The 18,462-nt window shown below is 34.5% G+C and overlaps 8 protein-coding genes and 1 non-coding gene across 9 annotated transcripts; 4 read left to right on the plus strand and 5 right to left on the minus strand.

The window, feature by feature from the left end:
• Nucleotides 1-179: 179 nt before the first annotated feature.
• NAEGRDRAFT_289 (uncharacterized protein) lies at nt 180-3,014 on the minus strand (the record flags this gene model as incomplete). Its single annotated transcript, XM_002676394.1, has 2 exons — nt 180-2,692; nt 2,792-3,014. Coding segments are annotated over 2 exons (2,736 nt in total), but the record flags the coding sequence as incomplete, so codon positions are not given.
• A 623-nt stretch (nt 3,015-3,637) lies between these two features.
• Nucleotides 3,638-4,345, minus strand: NAEGRDRAFT_68361 (uncharacterized protein; the record flags this gene model as incomplete). Its single annotated transcript, XM_002676395.1, has 1 exon — nt 3,638-4,345. One exon carries the CDS (start codon nt 4,343-4,345, stop codon nt 3,638-3,640), a length of 708 nt encoding a protein of 235 aa, XP_002676441.1.
• A 507-nt stretch (nt 4,346-4,852) lies between these two features.
• On the plus strand, nt 4,853-6,451 carry NAEGRDRAFT_68362 (uncharacterized protein; the record flags this gene model as incomplete). Its single annotated transcript, XM_002676304.1, has 1 exon — nt 4,853-6,451. The coding sequence occupies one exon, from the start codon at nt 4,853-4,855 to the stop codon at nt 6,449-6,451; it is 1,599 nt and encodes a 532-aa protein (XP_002676350.1).
• A 176-nt stretch (nt 6,452-6,627) lies between these two features.
• NAEGRDRAFT_79995 (uncharacterized protein) lies at nt 6,628-7,508 on the plus strand (the record flags this gene model as incomplete). Its single annotated transcript, XM_002676305.1, has 1 exon — nt 6,628-7,508. One exon carries the CDS (start codon nt 6,628-6,630, stop codon nt 7,462-7,464), a length of 837 nt encoding a protein of 278 aa, XP_002676351.1. The 3' UTR covers nt 7,465-7,508.
• Nucleotides 7,509-7,671: 163 nt separating this feature from the next.
• NAEGRDRAFT_68364 (uncharacterized protein) lies at nt 7,672-9,692 on the minus strand (the record flags this gene model as incomplete). Its single annotated transcript, XM_002676396.1, has 2 exons — nt 7,672-8,165; nt 8,207-9,692. The coding sequence occupies 2 exons, from the start codon at nt 9,690-9,692 to the stop codon at nt 7,672-7,674; spliced, it is 1,980 nt and encodes a 659-aa protein (XP_002676442.1).
• A 113-nt stretch (nt 9,693-9,805) lies between these two features.
• Nucleotides 9,806-9,877, plus strand: NAEGRDRAFT_t358. Its single transcript has one exon. It is a non-coding gene; the product is annotated as a tRNA-Glu (tRNA).
• Nucleotides 9,878-10,076: 199 nt separating this feature from the next.
• Nucleotides 10,077-11,330, plus strand: NAEGRDRAFT_68365 (uncharacterized protein; the record flags this gene model as incomplete). The annotated part of the gene is made up of 1 exon (XM_002676306.1): nt 10,077-11,330. The coding sequence occupies one exon, from the start codon at nt 10,077-10,079 to the stop codon at nt 11,328-11,330; it is 1,254 nt and encodes a 417-aa protein (XP_002676352.1).
• Nucleotides 11,331-11,404: 74 nt separating this feature from the next.
• NAEGRDRAFT_68366 (uncharacterized protein) lies at nt 11,405-16,217 on the minus strand (the record flags this gene model as incomplete). The annotated part of the gene is made up of 2 exons (XM_002676397.1): nt 11,405-13,048; nt 13,095-16,217. The coding sequence occupies 2 exons, from the start codon at nt 16,215-16,217 to the stop codon at nt 11,405-11,407; spliced, it is 4,767 nt and encodes a 1,588-aa protein (XP_002676443.1).
• A 773-nt stretch (nt 16,218-16,990) lies between these two features.
• NAEGRDRAFT_68367 (uncharacterized protein) lies at nt 16,991-17,874 on the minus strand (the record flags this gene model as incomplete). Its single annotated transcript, XM_002676398.1, has 2 exons — nt 16,991-17,520; nt 17,595-17,874. 2 exons carry the CDS (start codon nt 17,872-17,874, stop codon nt 16,991-16,993), a joined length of 810 nt encoding a protein of 269 aa, XP_002676444.1.
• Nucleotides 17,875-18,462: the final 588 nt, after the last annotated feature.

The following is an 18,462-nucleotide window of genomic DNA, read 5'->3' on the forward strand; positions in this document are numbered from 1 at the left end:
TTTTTTTGTGGGAATTTGGGTAGTGCAACATATTTGGATCTGTGGATAAAAGTGGAATTTCAAAAAAATTAAATTTCAATTAAAATTTATCGTCAAAATAGAAGGTTGTTAGATTGAATATGAGAAAGAGACTAATCCTTCTTTTGTTTGGAATCTGTAATTTGTGGTTTGCTATTGCTCACATTTCCGACATAGATTTGAGCAAATGAGAAGAGGAGAAGGAGGATGATAATCATGGCATTTCCGATGGCAAATCTACTGATACTGTTACCAATTTCAAGCCAGCTGCCAACATCAGAGACAAGGAAGAAAAAGTTAATTGTCATAATGTCACTCAAAGCTAGAACAATTAAGAGAGCAGCAAAATGAGGAGTTCCAGTAACTTTGAGAATGATTACAAAAATCATGGTAACAGCAATGAGTGGTATGGCAAGCTTGAAAATCAAAATTGCTGCCATAGTAAATGGACTAAATACAGAAATGAATCTATAAACTGAACTCAATTCAAAACTGGCAATTGTGGCCAAGTTACCTGTTCCAAAGAATCCAACATTGAATAGGAAAATAAAGAAGATGGCAGTACTGAATTCTGATTTAGAAAGCCACCCAGGTGTGAATGACTCATCCTTCTTTCTCTTCTTCTTCTCTTGTCTCATCCAGAAAAGGAATGCAACTAGAATACCAGCATAGAATAATACTTCATAATTAACACTCAATAATACCAATGGAGTTGCAAAACCAGACAAGATGCTCTGAGCTCTCACTTGATAGGCATTTGAAGACAAGAAAGGAAGCAATAGGGAAATTAGAGATAGACCCCAGGCAGCAATTTGATTAGGTAATGGAAGACCACTTCTATTAGCAATGGAAACATCAGTACTGACTGTCACAGCACAAGCTAGAGCTATAACTGTGAGCTGTCCAAAGAAGAGAACATCTTGGAAGAAGGATTTCTCTCTTGGTGGCTTGATAACTCTCCAAGTGATTTGGCAGGCACAGAACATGAGTGTACCAATAATAACAAGTGAAATATCATTTCCATAATCAGCAGGTAGTAATGTAAACAAGCTCATAATGATGCATGTTGTGAGCCATCCAAATCTGTATGAGAAATTCATTTCCAAAATAGTTGGAGCCACTCCAAGAATAATAAAACAAACTGAGAAGATATCCCTAGAAAAGTATCCACAAACCATAACTTCAAGGACAACAATAATAATGAAGAGAGATTGACCATCCTTTTGGAATGAAAAGTACTTGCAAAAGAATTGATAAATCAATCTTACATGATTCAAAATGTAGGAGAAGAAGAATATTGGGAAGATGGTGTACATGTGGTAGTGATATGGATCATTCTGTAAGAAAATATAACTACTCAAACTAATCAATGTAGTAATAGCAATAAAACCAATGATAAACAAGTTATTATCACCCTTGACCTCATGACCAAGTTTCGTGTAATGTCTCAAACAAAATACCATCAAGTAAAACATCCATCCAACATATCCCAAAAATATGATCGACATTAATTGTGGCCAATCGTAGGTCATGTAATAATTGAGACCCTTAATACCAATATTTAACAATTCTTGAATATCGTTCATTGCACCAGCATAGTCCTCAGCCATAATTTTCTTTGTGATGGCATTTGATTTTGCGTCCAGTACCTCCTTTGACATGTATTCTCTGAAGAATAATAGAGTCTTCTCCTTTTTAGCAGCTTGCTTTTGCAATAATTGCGCAACAATTTGCTTGGCATTAATGTGAAAATTAATAGCTCTGAATTTCTCATCACCTGCCAAATATGAAAGAGGAAGAGAACCAACATTATTCATTGGGAATGGGATTCCCAAAACAGCACTCATCAATACAGACATGTCAGCTTGTTTGATATCCTTTCTGAATTTTGGATTGACCATCCATGATTGTTTTACATATTTTTCCTCTGCAGTAGAACTTGGGAAAGATCCATCAGAAATGATATTTCCTTGACCTTCATAGAATGGTCGAATACCTTTACCCCAACTTACAAGTGGTGTTCTTGTGCATTCTGGATTACCATCACCGTGAGCACCTTTAGAGGACATACCATGATCTGCTGTAAAGATGAAAGCTGTTTCATTGTCACCAAAAAATTCATTAACCAATTTGTGAACTCGTTCAACTCCTTCATCCACATAACGAATACTGTCATAGTAGCCCTTTCCCATCTTATAGGCATGTCCACTTGTATCAATTCCGAGTAAATGTAAGAAAATAATTGTCTTGTCTTGTTTGAGTTTGTTCTTGACAGATTCATCGTGAGTGATTAAATTTTCAAACTTATCAAAAACCCATCTATCCAAAGATGATTTGTCATGCATTACAAAGTCTTCCATCTCTGGGGGATAATTAAAAGTATCAATATGTTCTCCTTTAAATAAATGTACAACATCTGGTGATCCTATTTGAAGAACATAATTAGTTTGATTGAATGCACTATCAAATTCTATTGGATTTTCCTTCCATCCTGTTGTCACTGCACTGACATCTTCATAAAATCCTGCAATCATGGCCACATGACAAGGTCTTGATTCTGTTGGCACTCTAGTGTGAGAAATTCCAAAACTTGCCACTGATTCCATTTTAGATCTCAAGAATGGAGCTGAAACCTCTAAATCATCATTGAGAGAACTTTGTGAATCCAAACTTCCTTCATAAATACTATGAGGCACTGAAGCCACTTGTCTCTTCTTTTTCTGAATGAGAAATTGATACTTTTCAGAATCCCCAACCATCTTGTCTTTATCACGAATAATCTCAAATAATTTATCAGCTCGTAAACCATCTCCGACAATGAAAATCAATCGTTTTGCAAACGGTGATGATTGTCCACTATTCAGAGTAGATGAAGAATTATTAGCATACTGATCAAAACTATATTGATTCATTCCATGAACAATTGGTGATTTAAAATAAATATCAAATATACTCATCATGTAAGCACAATGAAATATAATACCAACAATAATCACCAATAAATACTTGTTCCTCTCAAATGTAGTTGTTGTTGTTGCTTTAGAAGGATCATTGTTAGAAGATGAAGATTTCTCCGTCGTACTAAGAGTTGTATTCTTGTTATCATCATCAGCATCATGTTTGTCATTATAATTATTACTATTATTTACATCATCGTGCTGCTCCGCACCATGTAGCTTATCATGTTGGTGGCTGATCATTTTTCTTTGTTGATGAACCAGTCCTACTTTGCTTTGATGAACACGTGTTTAAGTGACTGGATTTTTCTTTAATGTGGCTTGCAATTTGAGGTGATTAGGAAAATTGCAAAACTCTATTATCTGTTCCTATAACAAAATCGGTCTACGAGCTTTTTGGATAGAATGTTGTAAGGAATGGCTCTCATTGTCAATTCAAATTTTGACACGTTGCTTGTATTGGAAAAGAAATCAACTGTGTAGATCCTTCTGGAGTACCTGCGCTTAACAAGTCGTAGTTGAGCAGCTTGCTTTTTGTCATGCAAACAGAAGAGGTATTAAATGAATTAATAACAATCTATTTGACAAGAAACAAGCAAGTGAACAAGACAAATAGTTTGGACTATTGACAATGAGAGCCATTAATAATATTTGGTTTAAATTCAATTTTGTTTCATTTTTAGAACCATGCCAGACAATCGAACAATCAGTTCCAATGTTGAGGAATTGGACTCTAATGTTGAGAAATAACTCACTTCTCCCATAACCTTATCCAACCCCTCTTGTAATTGATATCTATGCAATAATGAATTTGTACTTTTGAAGAATTTTTGAGAAGTACATTTAAGCTTATCCCAATTTACCTTGTCATCCAACTTTTTCAAGATTGAAAGCCATTCACCTTCATCTTCTTTCTCCAACAGTGAAAATAAACAAAACCAAGGATCTTTGATTAAGGAAGTCAACTTTTCATCCTTTGTTAAATGGTTATAATCTATTTTAGATAGCCCCAATGTTCTTGTAGCACATAACGAATCCCAATATTGAACAAAATCCTCACAATCTTCCTTTTTTTTCAGTGCCTCATAGAAAGAGTGTTGAGTTTTCAATTCGAAAGAACCTGGAAAGTCTTCTTGAAAGATAACCATGTTAAATAAATGATGATCCACCTCAGCACTATTTTTAAATCCAACTCGAACACTAAATGTCTTGAACGTGTATTGGGTCATACCACTCTTGACAGGGTGATTGTAAATGAATTCATAGTTCATAAAATCACTATCTGAGATAGGTGTGGCTTTGCCAAATCTTGTAACGAGCGAGTCATAGGTTGAATCAGCAAAAACGAATTTAATTTCAAACCTTTCCATTTCATTCCTATCCAAATATTCTTTTATACAGCGATGAAAGACCATCTGGCATTTCCAATTTTCTTTCTCTTTCTTTTTGTTGTTTTTCGAAACAATGACATGAGCTATAGCATGGGGTGTTTCTGTGTGTGTGATTTTAAGAGCCACAAGAGAAAGGAGCTGATTGGGAGCTGCCTCGGATTTAAAAGAAGAGGACTCTTGTTCAAGTGGTAACTTCGAGTAAGTGTGTTCAGTCTGGTTGATGGCACTCTTTTTTCGCATTTTTTTAACTTAATAATTGTGGACTCGTCTCTAATGAATCTTGATTTAAGGTCCATAAATTCTGTAACATTTCCGAAACTTTTGTTGAGAATGAACCAATTTCTACAAGCAAACTAAATCAAGCTTGAATTAGAGTATCACTCAATTCTCAACAATCAGACTTTTAGGTTAGAAACATACACATGATGATCGTTTACACTTTCCATCACATAAATGTTATTAATAAAATTTTTTAATCAAAAAAAAATGTCTTTCAACGCTTCTTCATCATCACAACCTACAAAAAGTGTTAATGAAGGGTTGGATTCATCGGACAATATATTTTCCTATTTATTGACTTTAACACCAGATGAGTTGAATTTATTGTATGGTCACACTTGGACATGTAAAGCTGTGTTTAGATTCTTGCCGGATATTGCTAAACAATATGTGATGAGAATGTTGTTGTGTGGTAGTATTAATAGTCAACAAATTGCTATGGATATTCCTAAAAAACTTACTAACTTGTCTGGATATCTCGATTCCAATGGAGCAAAGAAAGGAAGAGAACAAGATCAAGAAGCAATTTTACAAGAAGTAAGAGATGCTCACGAAAATGCCTTTTCACAACTTTTAAAATATAGAATCATTTCAAAAACATCAAATTCCGATTTTACACTCAATAGATATTTCCAAGATACATTTAGGAATTTAGTCACCAGTGTACCATCAGCACAAGCTCCAACAACAAGTCACTCCTCTAGTCACAAGAGGAAGGAACAAGAACCAGAAACAAGTATATCAGAAGAAAATATGGATGAATTGGAACCAAAAAAGAAAAAGAGAAAAAAGCACAAGACTAAGGAAATTGGAGCTGAATTCTTACAAGAATATTCTAAAAGAAAATGGGAAAATGTACTGTTATATCTAGTAGGAACAGCAGCTGAATCAGAGCAAACATTCTCAGGAAATGTTAATGAACTGCTCAAGTATTCACAATTAATCAAAAAATCTGATACTGTAAGAATTACCAATGAAGGTTTCCAATTTTTACTTCAAGAAACCAAAGTTCAAGTTTGGAAACTTCTTAAACATTATCTTGAAACATCTGGACAAAGAAATCAAGTCAAGAATGAAATTCTTAATTTTATTTTCGAATTGGGATTTTTGGATGTTGGAAAAGAGTATAGTAGTAAGGATCTGACAAGTACTCAAAAGAGTTTACTCGTCGATTTTAATGATCTTGGTATAATTTATCTTCACAGAGATAAAAAGAAGAAGATTAAAGACAAGTACTTCTTCCCAACACCTCTCGCCAAAAGTTTGACCGTCTCAATGAGTACAAGTTATGATTTGATTTCATCATTTGGATCTCACAATAGTATCAATAATGGATATATTATTGTAGAGACCAACTATAGAGTTTATGCCTATACTAATTCTCCACTCCAAATTGCTCTCCTTTCCCTATTTATTTTCCCTGAATATCGTTTACCAAACATGGTTGTTGGATTAATTACAAGAAGTACAATCAGAGAAGCTTTGAAAAATGGTATCAGTGCGCACCAAATTCTTCAATTCTTAAGATTGAATGCTCACCCTCAAATGAGACTAAAGAAGCCTGTCATTCCTGATACTGTCTCTGATCAAATTCTCCTCTGGGAAAAGGAAAGAAACAGAGTTATCAAGACTACCAGTGTTGTATACGATAAATTTACCAATGTAAGCGAATTGAATGCCACCGTTGACTATGCAAGAAGACAAGGAGCTCTTTTGTGGCACAGTGAAGAAAAGATGATGATGGTTTGCAAGAGAGAATTCCACGGACTGATGAAGGAATTTATTTCAAGTCAATATTCTAGATAATATACACATCTAAATAAAATAAATTAATTCAAATATCCTGGTACATGCTATCTTCTTCCTTCTGATATTAATTTAAATATTAATTTAAATAATTTAAATAATAAGATGTGATGAAAGTAGTTAGTTGAAAAAATTCAAATATTCAAAATTGCAAAAGAATTGACTTCAAAAAAAAAATGCAAACTGAACAAACAAACGTATGGGCTCAAGAAGATGCTCAAATGGAAACAACAACTGCTGAACCAGAATTTCAAGCAGCCAAGACTGGTAAATCACGACGAAAGCAATATCACCTCAAAAAGTCAATTTCTAAACCATATAATGATACCAAGATGAATGAATCATCATCCGAACAACAAGACAATACCGAAGAACCATCAACATCAACAACAATTAAATCCATAAAACGTAACAAGACAATCCCACAAAATAGCAATTACGTGAGTGTTCGTATTGCAGCTAATCGTTTCACAGCCCTCAAAACTGAATGGGAATCCATATATACTCCTATTGTTGAAAAACTTCATCTCCAAGTAAGAGTAAATACCAAACAACAAAAAGTAGAAATTAGAATACCAAACAATACTAAAAAGCAAGAAGATGAAGAAGAAAGTGAAGATAACGAAATGTTAAAGAATTTAACCAAAGCTAGAGATTTTGTTCAAGCCTTTATGCTTGGTTTTTCAGTTGAAGATTCTCTTGCTTTGTTGCGATTGGATGATATCTATATTGAATCCTTTGATGTTAAAGATGTTAAACGTTCTTTACAAGGTGATCACTTGAGCAGAGCTATTGCTCGTATTGCTGGTAAAGGAGGTGCAGTCAAATTTACAATTGAGAATGCAACCAAGACTCGTATTGTTGTTGCCGATGCTCGTATTCATGTGATGGGTTCCTTTGCAAATATTCAATTGGCTAGAAGTGCAATTGTTGATCTTATTCTTGGTAGTCCACCTGGTGTCGTGTACAATAAATTGAGAACTGTCAGTCAGAGACTGAAAGAACAATTTTAAATTGGATAATTAATAATAATATAATAATTTTTGAAATTTTTGTTAATTTTAGATTTTATTGGAAATTGTAATTTTTCATTGCAATAATTTCAGTGATAACTTGCACATTTAACTGACTATGACCATAACCATTCCTTCTTGTTCATGTTTGAGAGTATGAGTTTCAGAATTGAATTAGAAATTGGTACAAGTTGTTATTTACATTAATTAAACTTTGCAATCATGATAAGCAAATTCCATACGTAAATCAAATAATTCTTGTGAAAATTCTGTTTGAATTCCTGAATGTTTGGCTACTAAACGCCTTAATCCCTTATCGTTATAAATTTTATCATCAAAATTAGCTAAATCACATCCTAATGTTGCAGCTTCTCTGGCAATCTCCTTACTACCACTAAAATTCATAAACAAATCCTCATCTCTACTACGTTTCATTGCCTTAAGAACAAACTCTTTGTTTTTTAATACTCCTTCTGAACAGAAAAAAACCATTTGTTCGGTAATATGAATTTCGAGTAGATCTAAAAGAAAGTTCTCATCATTTTGTAAACGATGTGAAATGGCATTTCTTGTTAACTCAAATTCTATACGTTCTTTGTGTAATCTAAGAAGGAAAACACTGTCATCCTTCAATCTATCTGATGCAAAACGCATATTACTAAAGTGTTGCTTTACTGCTAAGCAGACAAAACATTCTTCATCTATGAAAAATTAATAAATACAAAGATATTTGAAAACTAACCTTTGAATCTATCAGGAAAGTGCTTGAAAACTCTACCAGTTATGTTCAAACAATTCAAAGCAAATTCTCTGTCTTCGAATAATTCTTTTGGAATGAATTTAGAGGTTTTCTTCTTTGCTTGGAGGGATTTAAGCACAAATGATTTGTCACAGCGAAGATTATCAGCAGCAAAATGAAATGCGTGATGGTTAATTGTAATTAGTGAGATCATGTATTCTTCGTCCTTTTTCCTTTGGTTCATAAAGTTGAAATCTTGAAGCCAAGACAAATCTATCAGTGGAAGTGATTTGTAAAAACGTGCGTGAAGGTTACAGAAATCTTCCCAATATTTTGTCATGAAACTACTGTCTTGCAATAATTCTTCAGATGCATGTTTTAAGAAAGTCGGATTAAATATGAAGAGGTCTATAATTCTTTTCTTGTCCGATCTTTCTTTTTTAACATTTCTTAGTACTTCTTTTTGAAGTGATGTCAATACAGCAATATCTATTTCAATAAGCAGTAGAGATTTAGCACATTGTCCAGCCACTTGTTTAAGGAATGCGAGGTCATTTTTCATATCTTCTGGTACATGGTAAATTGCTGCAAAATTCTCCATGATAGCTCTCAACATAAATGCAGAATCATCTATCAATGGACAATCTCTCAAGTGATCTCCCTTTAGTTTCACCAATTTCAACATGAATGACTCATCTTCTAAGAGTCTGGAAGATAGATATTTAGACTCAAAATAACCATTTTTTTGATTCATTTTCAGAGCCAGCTCATACAAAAAGTCTTCATCATCCAACAAGTCTGTTGATAGTATATTAATTGTGAGATTATGATCACATATGGATTTTAACATTATCTCCTTATCATCAGTGAAAAAACCTAAGTAAAATAAGGATGGAATGTGCAGTTCTCCAATTATTCTTAATATTGTTTCAGTATCCTGCAATTCTCTAATACATTTCACCAGCAAATAGGGATAAATATTGATTAATATTGGATGTCTCAACAATGCAGAAACACCAAATTTACCAACTAATGCTCTCGCCTTCTGTTCATCGATATAATCTATCAAACAGTTTATAGTTGAGTTATCCTGATATTTCATAATAGAATACAGAACATCCAAATCTTGAAATAAATCCTCATGAATAGATTTCAATTCAGTTTCTAATAATCTGTGGCGGTTTTTGCGTTTGGCCAGATAATTACAAATGTATTCCTTATCCTTTGAAAACTCAATTGGAATGTGGGGATTGATCACATTCCTATTCTCTAGCCATTTAACTTTTCCCTTCGATTGTAGTACAAACTTATCCCGAAGCCTTTGCTGATTTTCATTAGTTGATTCGAATAAATCGGAGAGAATTAGTTTCACCCTATCGTGTTGATTGGATTGTTGTTGGTTGTATGATTTAAGGCTTGTTGTCTCTTTGCTCTTTTTACTGGGAGGAGCCTTCTTCAGTGATGAATCTGTTAAATTCTTTCGTTTCATTTTGTGGCTTTTTTTTCTTGTATTTTAAAGAACGAAGGCTTCATGCTAAGTTATTTCACTCTTATGCTTAAAATTAATATTCTTAATCGATGAATTTTCATCGTGAATAAGATTCCCGTGTAGTCCAATGGCTAGGATACCTGGCTTTCACCCAGGAGGTCCGGGTTCAATTCCCGGCATGGGAGAATCATTTTGCTAATAGAAATTTCAAGGGATACTTTTTTGTCGTTCAAAACTGTCATTTGTTCATCAATTTTAAACAAGCACACAAGTACTCGGTAAGCTACCATCAAAAAACGTGTTTTATTCCAAAGTGCAATTTCAGACTTTCACAAGTTCCAATCCCTGCTCCATCAAACACTTTACAATTAAAGTCTGAAAAAAATGTCTCAATCATTAGAATCATTGTCGCCGTCTTGTTTATCGGAGCATCAAAATACAACACCTATTGTTGGTGATAAAAATAGTAGTAGTAGAAAATTAACTCTGGAGGAAATGATTGCTCAACAAGATTTTGAAATTGATAATAATATAAAGAATAATTCGGTTGATTACAAATTCTTCTTTGAAGAGGATGAAAAGGATAAGGTTGTAGGAAAGAATGAAGAGAAGGAGCAAGGACTCTTTGAAAATATGGAGTCTGATGATGAGGATGATGAAGATTATTTTGAATCTGAAGAGGAGAGAAAGTACTGGGAAAAACAAGCTAAAAAGATGAATCCTAATGGTGAATCATCTTCTAATAAGAGAGCACACGGTCATGCTACACTCTCTCGTAATAATTATGATGATTTGAATTTGTATTCGGATGATATGGTCTTGTTAGCAAAGATTGAACAACGCAAATTCAATTGGTATTTAAAGAAAGGATTGGCTGAACAAATTAATGAGAATAGTATTAAATTAATGTTCAGACCAAAAGGATACGGACATAAGGATGATGATTTTTATCTTTCCAAGATGGAAAATATTTGTGTTGCTTGTGGAGTTGATAAGGAGTTGACAAGACATCATATTATCTCATTTGAATATAGAAAACACATGCCAGAGTTTGTGAGATCTCACTCGTCACACGATGTTTGTCTTTTGTGTGCTCATTGCCATGAGAAATATGAAACTGAAGCTTTTAAATTGAGAAAACAAATATCGGAAAAGTATGGATCGCCTCTTGGAGGAGTTGGAATGGTAAAGAATGTAGATTTTGCAAGTGCTAAGAAGGCAGCAAATGCTATTTTGAAATCCAAGGACAAAATGCCAGCCAATCGAGTGGAAGAGTTGGAATATGAACTCAGAATTTTCATCAAATCATGTGGAAAGTACTCTGATCCAACAGATGATGAGGATGATGATGAAAATGATCCAATACCTCAGGAAATTCTTGAAGATATTGCTTCACTTCAAGTTACTGACACTACATTATTCCAATCACACGGAGAAGGAGTTATCAAGGCAATGAAGGAGTCGTGTAAAAACGACGATGAATATCTGGACAAATTGGATGAATTCTGTATCATGTGGAGACAAAACTTTATTGATGTTTTGGCACCAACTCATATGAGTCCTCACTGGAAGGTAGATAAAAAGATTAGACGCTCAATCAATGATGACCCAAACAGAATTCAACTAATTACTGAATAGAGTAATCAAAATTAAATTCTTATTTCGAACAAATTACTTGCATTTTTGATTTAATTCTGAAAAAGGTTAATTATTTACTTGCTATCTTCCATCATTGCTCTTGCAGCTTCACTTGACAATGTTGTGGAAGAAGAAGGGGCATCATACTTTACAAGGAAATCATCGAGTGGAATGGAGCGTTGTCTAAGACTTTCAAATAATTCCTTATTTTGTTTAACGTTACTCTCACCACTATCGATGGCATTCATGTAGAAAGCATGAGTTCCTGAGCATTTGGATGGTTCAATTGAGAGAATGGTTGAACCACATACTTTTCCATCAATGATAGAATAACTTCCAGGAACTGTTTGTTTAACTTCCTCAATACTATCCAAGAATGTTACCATAACTCTAATTCCACTATCTCTGTAATATTTCAATCCATAGATAATATCATTCTTTGATAGATTATTTTCCTCAATCCATGCTCCAGAAATAATTTGTTGTGAAGTTACATTATCTTGGCTTTGATCGAATATTTCCTTGTGGAATACGAAAATACATTCCAGTGTAATATTTGGATTTCTCTTATTGACTCTCTTATTCATGTCTGCAACTTCAAGAACACTTTCTTGTGTAAAATATGGTGATTGAACACTATTGGCAACAGTCCATGAGTGAATTGGAATAATCATGTGATGACTCTTTTCAACATATTCTTGAATATCGTGTAATCTTAATCTCATACTATCATAAAAGTTGGCATGGACAACAATTTCACCTTTAGAAAAGAAGGTTGTAATTTGGTTTTCATAGTGCATACTGATAGAGTGGAACTTTTGTAAAAGAAGACATTTACCACAATGACGAGCATGCTTGTCTTTTGGAGTGTTGATCATTTCGAGGAACTTTTTCTTGAATCCTTGTAAGAGTGGATCCAAACAAATTTGCAAAGTTTCAATATTTTCATGAATATCAAATGAAAGGAGAGGATCAGTGAGACTCATATTCTTATCCTGATACAAGGTATTAGAAGGAGGAATGGTTTCACTCACAGTGTGATCAGTATTACAAAGAGGATGACATTGTTTGGCTTCTGTACAGGTTGCAGCAGGAAGAGTTGATGGAGTCACATTGCCAAAATCGACACCTTCTGGGAATTTCTCTTTAATGTAGTCTTCAAATGGTGTAGAATGATTATAAACATAGACCCATTTGGAGTAGTACAAGTCAGCAACACTCTTTCTATTGAAAATAATGACAGATTTTGGATAATCATCTTCAAAGGAAAGGTAATGGCCAAGTCTAGAGTCTAGAATGGAAAAGTTGTGTGGAATTTCTTTTCTATCATCCAGATCCTTGTGATGAACAACTCTTACCTCAATTCCACATGAATGATGGTAATGCATAAGCTTGTAATATTCCTTTTCTTCAGATTCAGTCATATTTGGAATTCCAACAACGAAAATTCTTTTCACGACAGCTCCTGGATTAATGTCCAATAGTTTTTTGTTTGCATCGGCAAGATGATATGGATTATGTAAAATCCATTCACCAGTCCATCTGTAGAGAGCAAGATAACTATGACGAACAGTCTTGATAATTTCAGTCAAGTTCAATTTGTGATTGGTGTAAACATCTGAACGAAGTTCTATCTTTTCTTCATTAATCAATTTTTCAAATGTCTGCAGGTAGTAATTGGAAATTTGGAAGAATTTAACTTTCAATAGAGCCATCAACTATATTAGGGTTAATTGGACAAATTGTTACTAAACAAAAACTTACAGATTCATGTTTGTGCATATCACCTAAATTCATGTTTTGGATATAATCCTCATAGAGTGAGAGGAGTGATACAATTCTTTCCAATTCAGAATTGTAACTGTGCTTTTCGTAGGACTTTGGAATAAATAAAAAGTTTCCTCCTCCAAGCTCAACTTCTCCAAATCTTGGAACTTGGACGCCACCTGTTTCCTTGTGAACTCTTGTTTGAAGTTGTTTTCCTAAATCACTAGCAGTGTAGAATGGAGTGAGAGTTAAATGACCTTTCACACTGGATCCCCATTTGAGAGTTGTTAAAAGATTTACCAACTCCTTACTAAAGACACCTGGTTTCATTCCATTACTCTTTTGAGAGGAGCAAATAATTTGGACGGCCTTGTTGGAGGAATAGTACTTCATATCCTTGGATGGATGGCTATCATTGACTACTTTCATGAGTATACCATTATAGAAAGTGTCAAAAATAAAGAGGGTATGTTTGGCAGCCAATCTATGATGGAAATTGACAAAGGATTGGTGGGAAATGGCTGTATTAACAAGGTTATCTGGATCAGTATCATATAAGGCCAAATAATTTTCAGTGTAGCCGTTATTGTATTGCTTGGAAAGAGAAACACCAGTAAAGAAAATGAGTATGGCATCATCGTTTTGCAAACTATCACTCTCTGCAAGGGAAACAAACAGCTGGTTGACTTTGCTCCATGTAGCTTCCTCATTTAACAATAATCTAACTTCAAAACCATAAATCTTTGAAAGAATGTTGGAAATATTCATGGCATCGTGAACAGATGAGGCTGAAGATTGATGCAAAAGTCCATTATGGTGATACTTATCGATGGCAATAACAATGGCCCATTCTCTTCTGTAAGGTGTTGATGATTCCTTTCTCTTCTTCTTCTTGTCCTTGGAAAGGGAGATGGCTGTTGGATTGAAAGTACTGCTAATACCGTTTGAGGAATTAGAAGAAGTGAGAGAGACAGGTCCACACTCACCATCACAACAATCAACAAACTTTCTCTTCTTGGTAGATTCTCCAACCATAATATTTGAACTGCTATCATCCAAAAACTCAAACTTCAAGTCTTGTGGATTAGATACTGAAAAGTTACTTGTTCTAATTTCAATTGGCACTTCTCCTTTGAAGTCAATTTGTGGAGCCATTACAAAAATGGCATTTTGGTTAATTTGTTTAATTTCCACTTCCTTCTCGCCAAGGAAAACCTTAACTTCCTGTAGGTCGGTAATCAATCTACTATCAAAATTGCATTGAATAAATATGAGATATCCACCAGCATTAGAGCCAGATTTTGGAGAAACTATAAAACTACCATTGGAAGCAACTGCAACAGTTTGAGGTTTTTCAGTCGAGGAAGAAGAACCCAAAGAGGCGGTTGATGATGACCTAGTTAATTTTTCTTTTGGTGTTTGACTTTGTACAACGATAGATGATACATTATTTGGTACAGGAGAGGAAGGAGGAGAGTTTTCTCCATTATTAGACAATTCGTCCATATCTTCCTCATCTTTGCCAATATCTTCGCCTCCTTTGGATTTTCTCTTACTCTTAGTATTCTTACCACAATTAATGGCAAATAATTTAGTGGAATCTACATAGTAAGTCAACCAATTGTCGTAACAAAGTTTGTAACGAAGTTGACAATTCTTCTTATTATTTGATACAATACCAGCCTTAATTGGTGCATATTGAATGATGGTGGTAGCTGGGTTTTCTGGATTAGAAAAGACAGAAAAGCCTTCTCTACTATTTTCAGACTTTTTCTTCTTTGGTTTGTCTCTGGTCAAGCCCTTATCTTGTTCTTGACTGCTCATAAGAAGTGTCACATCAGCCCTCCACAAATCATCACTGAATGCAATTTCATTTCTTTGAACCTTTGTCTTGAGATCCTCCAAATTGATTGTCAAGTTGAGTTTTTCACTAACTTGACAGAAGGCTTCACCTTCCTTTTCCAGGATTGAGTTTCGTTGCCTTATCATGTTGATGATTGTACTCACCAACATTCTGAACCTATCCAAGGAAACTTCAATTGACACTGTTAAAGGAGTCTTTTTCCTATTAGAAACTGATTTACCACCAATTACAGTTTCAGGAATTGTATCGTCCATTATTTTCAAAACTGGAATTAATTGCATGAGACAATTCGACCAAATTTGAACATTTGTAATACCACCATTCACAATCACCTGTTGCACAGCATGGATACCCTTGTCCAATGTTGGAAAGAATTGAGTGGTTGGAGGGGAAGCACTAGACCTCGAATTTGAGTCCCTGGTTGATGTTTGTAATTGATTACTTGATGATGAGGATGAAATAGGAGTGCTGTTGGAGGTAGGGGCTGAGTTTGCATTGTATCCACCTGGCAAACCAGTCATGGTTGAAATCATGGCTCCAAAATTACTCAAAGCACTGCTACTATTAGCTGCTGATGATTGTTTCGATGATTGTTGTGGCAAACTGGCCATTCCCATATTATTATTATTATTGGAATTTTGTTTGTAAGCATTTTGTGGTTGTTGTTGCTGAGCTGTTGTTGCTTGCACAACACCATTCATAGCAGTTGGTACCTGTTGCCTACTGGTAGAAACAAGTTGTGGTTGTTGTTGCTGTTGTTGCTGTTGGGTCATACTTGTTAAATAGCTTTGTAACAACTTGTTATGTTGGAGAACTGTATTGTGAGCATTGTGAAGGAATTGATTATTGTTGGTGGCAAAGATTTGTTGAGGATTTGTACTTGATGATCCATTCGAATAGAGAGATGATGTATCAAAGTACATTTGATTGTCATTCTTTGATTGTTGGTCATCCATATCTTCATCATTGAGGAATTCCTCAACTCCTAGATCAAATTGACTTTCAATTGATTGCAATGCATTCAAGGCTTGATTGTATTGGTTTAATTCTTCAGTACTATTCATGCTACTCTGAGTACCTGGCATGGCAAATAAATTACCCCTCTGCAATGATTGTCTCTGTAGCTGATTCAACAATTGTTGTTGGTGATGATTGGCTGCTGATTGTGAGGTTGATGCAGATGAGACATTGTTCTGCTGCTGCTGATTGCTGTTACCCGAAGTGGTAACTTTTAAAGTAGAAGCATCAAAAAACATTCTCTAAATCTTCATATATGTTTGATGCTGCAATAAATGGATAGAAACCCTATGGTGAATAGTGGTATTGTGTGTAAAAAGATTGCGTTCCTTTTTTTCGCTCAGGAATTAGTGGGTAGTTGCAGGTCTTTGTTCCAAGATTAAAACTTCTTGATAGCTATCGACTTTACGTTTTTCCAACTTTTTTTCTGTGGTTGATTTTTCCACGTGTTGCTTCTCAAGAATGACGGTTGGAAATTTTTTTCAGTTTTCAAGATAAAATTTCCAAGGAATTTTTGTGATGAGCGGAAATGAGTGCTACAAATTATTCCTACCTTAAAATTGGACTAATATTTGATAGGAGTTACTTCTAGATGTGTTGTCAATTATTAATTTACAATGTCTAACTACAATTTATGCTAAGAACTGGAAAGAACAGTTGTGTAAGATTGAAGATGAGACAAGAGAGAAGTTGTTCAATTTTTTGTGCGTATTTGCCTTCAACACTCTTTTCAAACAACCACAATCTTCTTTGATCATCATTCTCAAATCTCCCTGAAACCTAAATAGAAACATTTCCATGGCTGATTTACAACTGGAAACGAATGTAATTCAACATTTTTGTCCGAGGTAAAAACGCGAAATTTTTACAATGAGCATTACTCCAGGCTGATCATTTTACAAAGATCAAGGTGAACAGATATTGTGGAAAATTTTCTTGATGAAACAATGTACGAAAGGAAAATTGAAATATGGTTTATTTACAGATTGTGATTTCAAACTATCAGTGATGGTTAGAAGGAAAAACTCAAATAACTCAAACTTCCAAGATCATAGAATCTCTCAATAACCTTAGAGGTCTTCTCTTCGTGTGTCATACCCATTGCTACAAACAAAGGTACATAGTGTTCACTTCTTGGAACAGCAGCTCTTGCATTTGGTGCAAACCTTTCGTATGCAAATAATTCTTCTGTGTTCCACTTGGAAATTCTGTCAACTAACCAATCATCAAACTCTACTGCCCATGCATCTGGAGTCTTCTTTCCCCAATTAACTCTTCCAAGATTATGAACTGTACTGCCACTTCCAATCACTAAAACTTGTTCATTGGCAAGAGGAGCTAATGCCTTTCCAATATTGTAATGAGTTTCTATTGAGCTTCTTGGATCGACTGAGCATTGAACTACAGGAATTTTTGCACCAGGGAAGAGAGTTTGCAAAACAACCCATGTACCATGATCGAGGCCTCTTTTATATTCTCTTCTTGATTTGATATTATTCTGATTGAGTAATTGTTCTATTCTTTGAGCAACTTGTGGAGCACCTAATTAATCAATTCATACATTTTCGTATTGGTACAGTTCACAAATGTCAATCAATACAATTCAGTCAACTTACCTTTAGCTGGATACTTGATAGTATACATCTCATCAGGGAATCCATAAAAATCATAAATTGTATCATAAACAGTATTAGCATCATGGAAAGTAATAGCAACTCCATTATTTGCAATTGAATCTTCCCAATGAGCAGTAAACACAACCACTGCCTTCGGAGCATCTTGTCCTTTATATTGCTTGGAAAGCTTGTTTCCCAAAAACTTATTCATGGCATGATCCAATTCAATGGCCAAAGTAGGAGCTCCATGAGCAATAAACAATGGTGCAATTCTATTCATTTTTTTCTCTTGAGTTGTTTTAATTTTTCCATTCTTGGATGATGGTTTTATAGTGCTGGCTACATCTGCTTCCTTCTCTGTCTGTACTACCTCTTTATCCTTAGTATTCTTCGGGTTGAGAGATTTGGAGAGTTTGGTTGGGTGATCAGATGCGTGCGTATTTTTTTCGAGTCCTTCAGTGGCGGGTTTCTTGAGGTCTTGTTTAGAGTTTTCCTTAATTGGAGGAGATGCTTCCTGAGGAATGCTGTGATGATTGTCATCATCATTAATAATATTTGAAGATGATGAAGATGAAGAACGAGTAAAGATTACAAGTAGAAGAGCACAACAAAAGCCGAATATTAACAAGCTCATGATAATTTTCAAAGATGAACCAGTGGATTGATTTTTGGAGATTTTATCTTCGGGAATGGGTTGCTCTTGATGAATAGGTTGTTGATAGTGATATTCCTTTGTTGCTGCTATCCTTCTCAAATGAATATCGTTGTTGCTGATGGACATTATCAATTTCTTTTCTTTTTTTAAAATTGTTTTTTCATTAAATTTTAATTTGAAAAAATCATTTATAATACCTAAAAACCCTCTCTT

This window comes from Naegleria gruberi, assembly GCF_000004985.1.
Source record: "Naegleria gruberi genomic scaffold NAEGRscaffold_28, whole genome shotgun sequence".
In the NCBI taxonomy this organism is placed as follows: Eukaryota; Heterolobosea; class Eutetramitea; order Acrasida; family Naegleriidae; genus Naegleria; species Naegleria gruberi.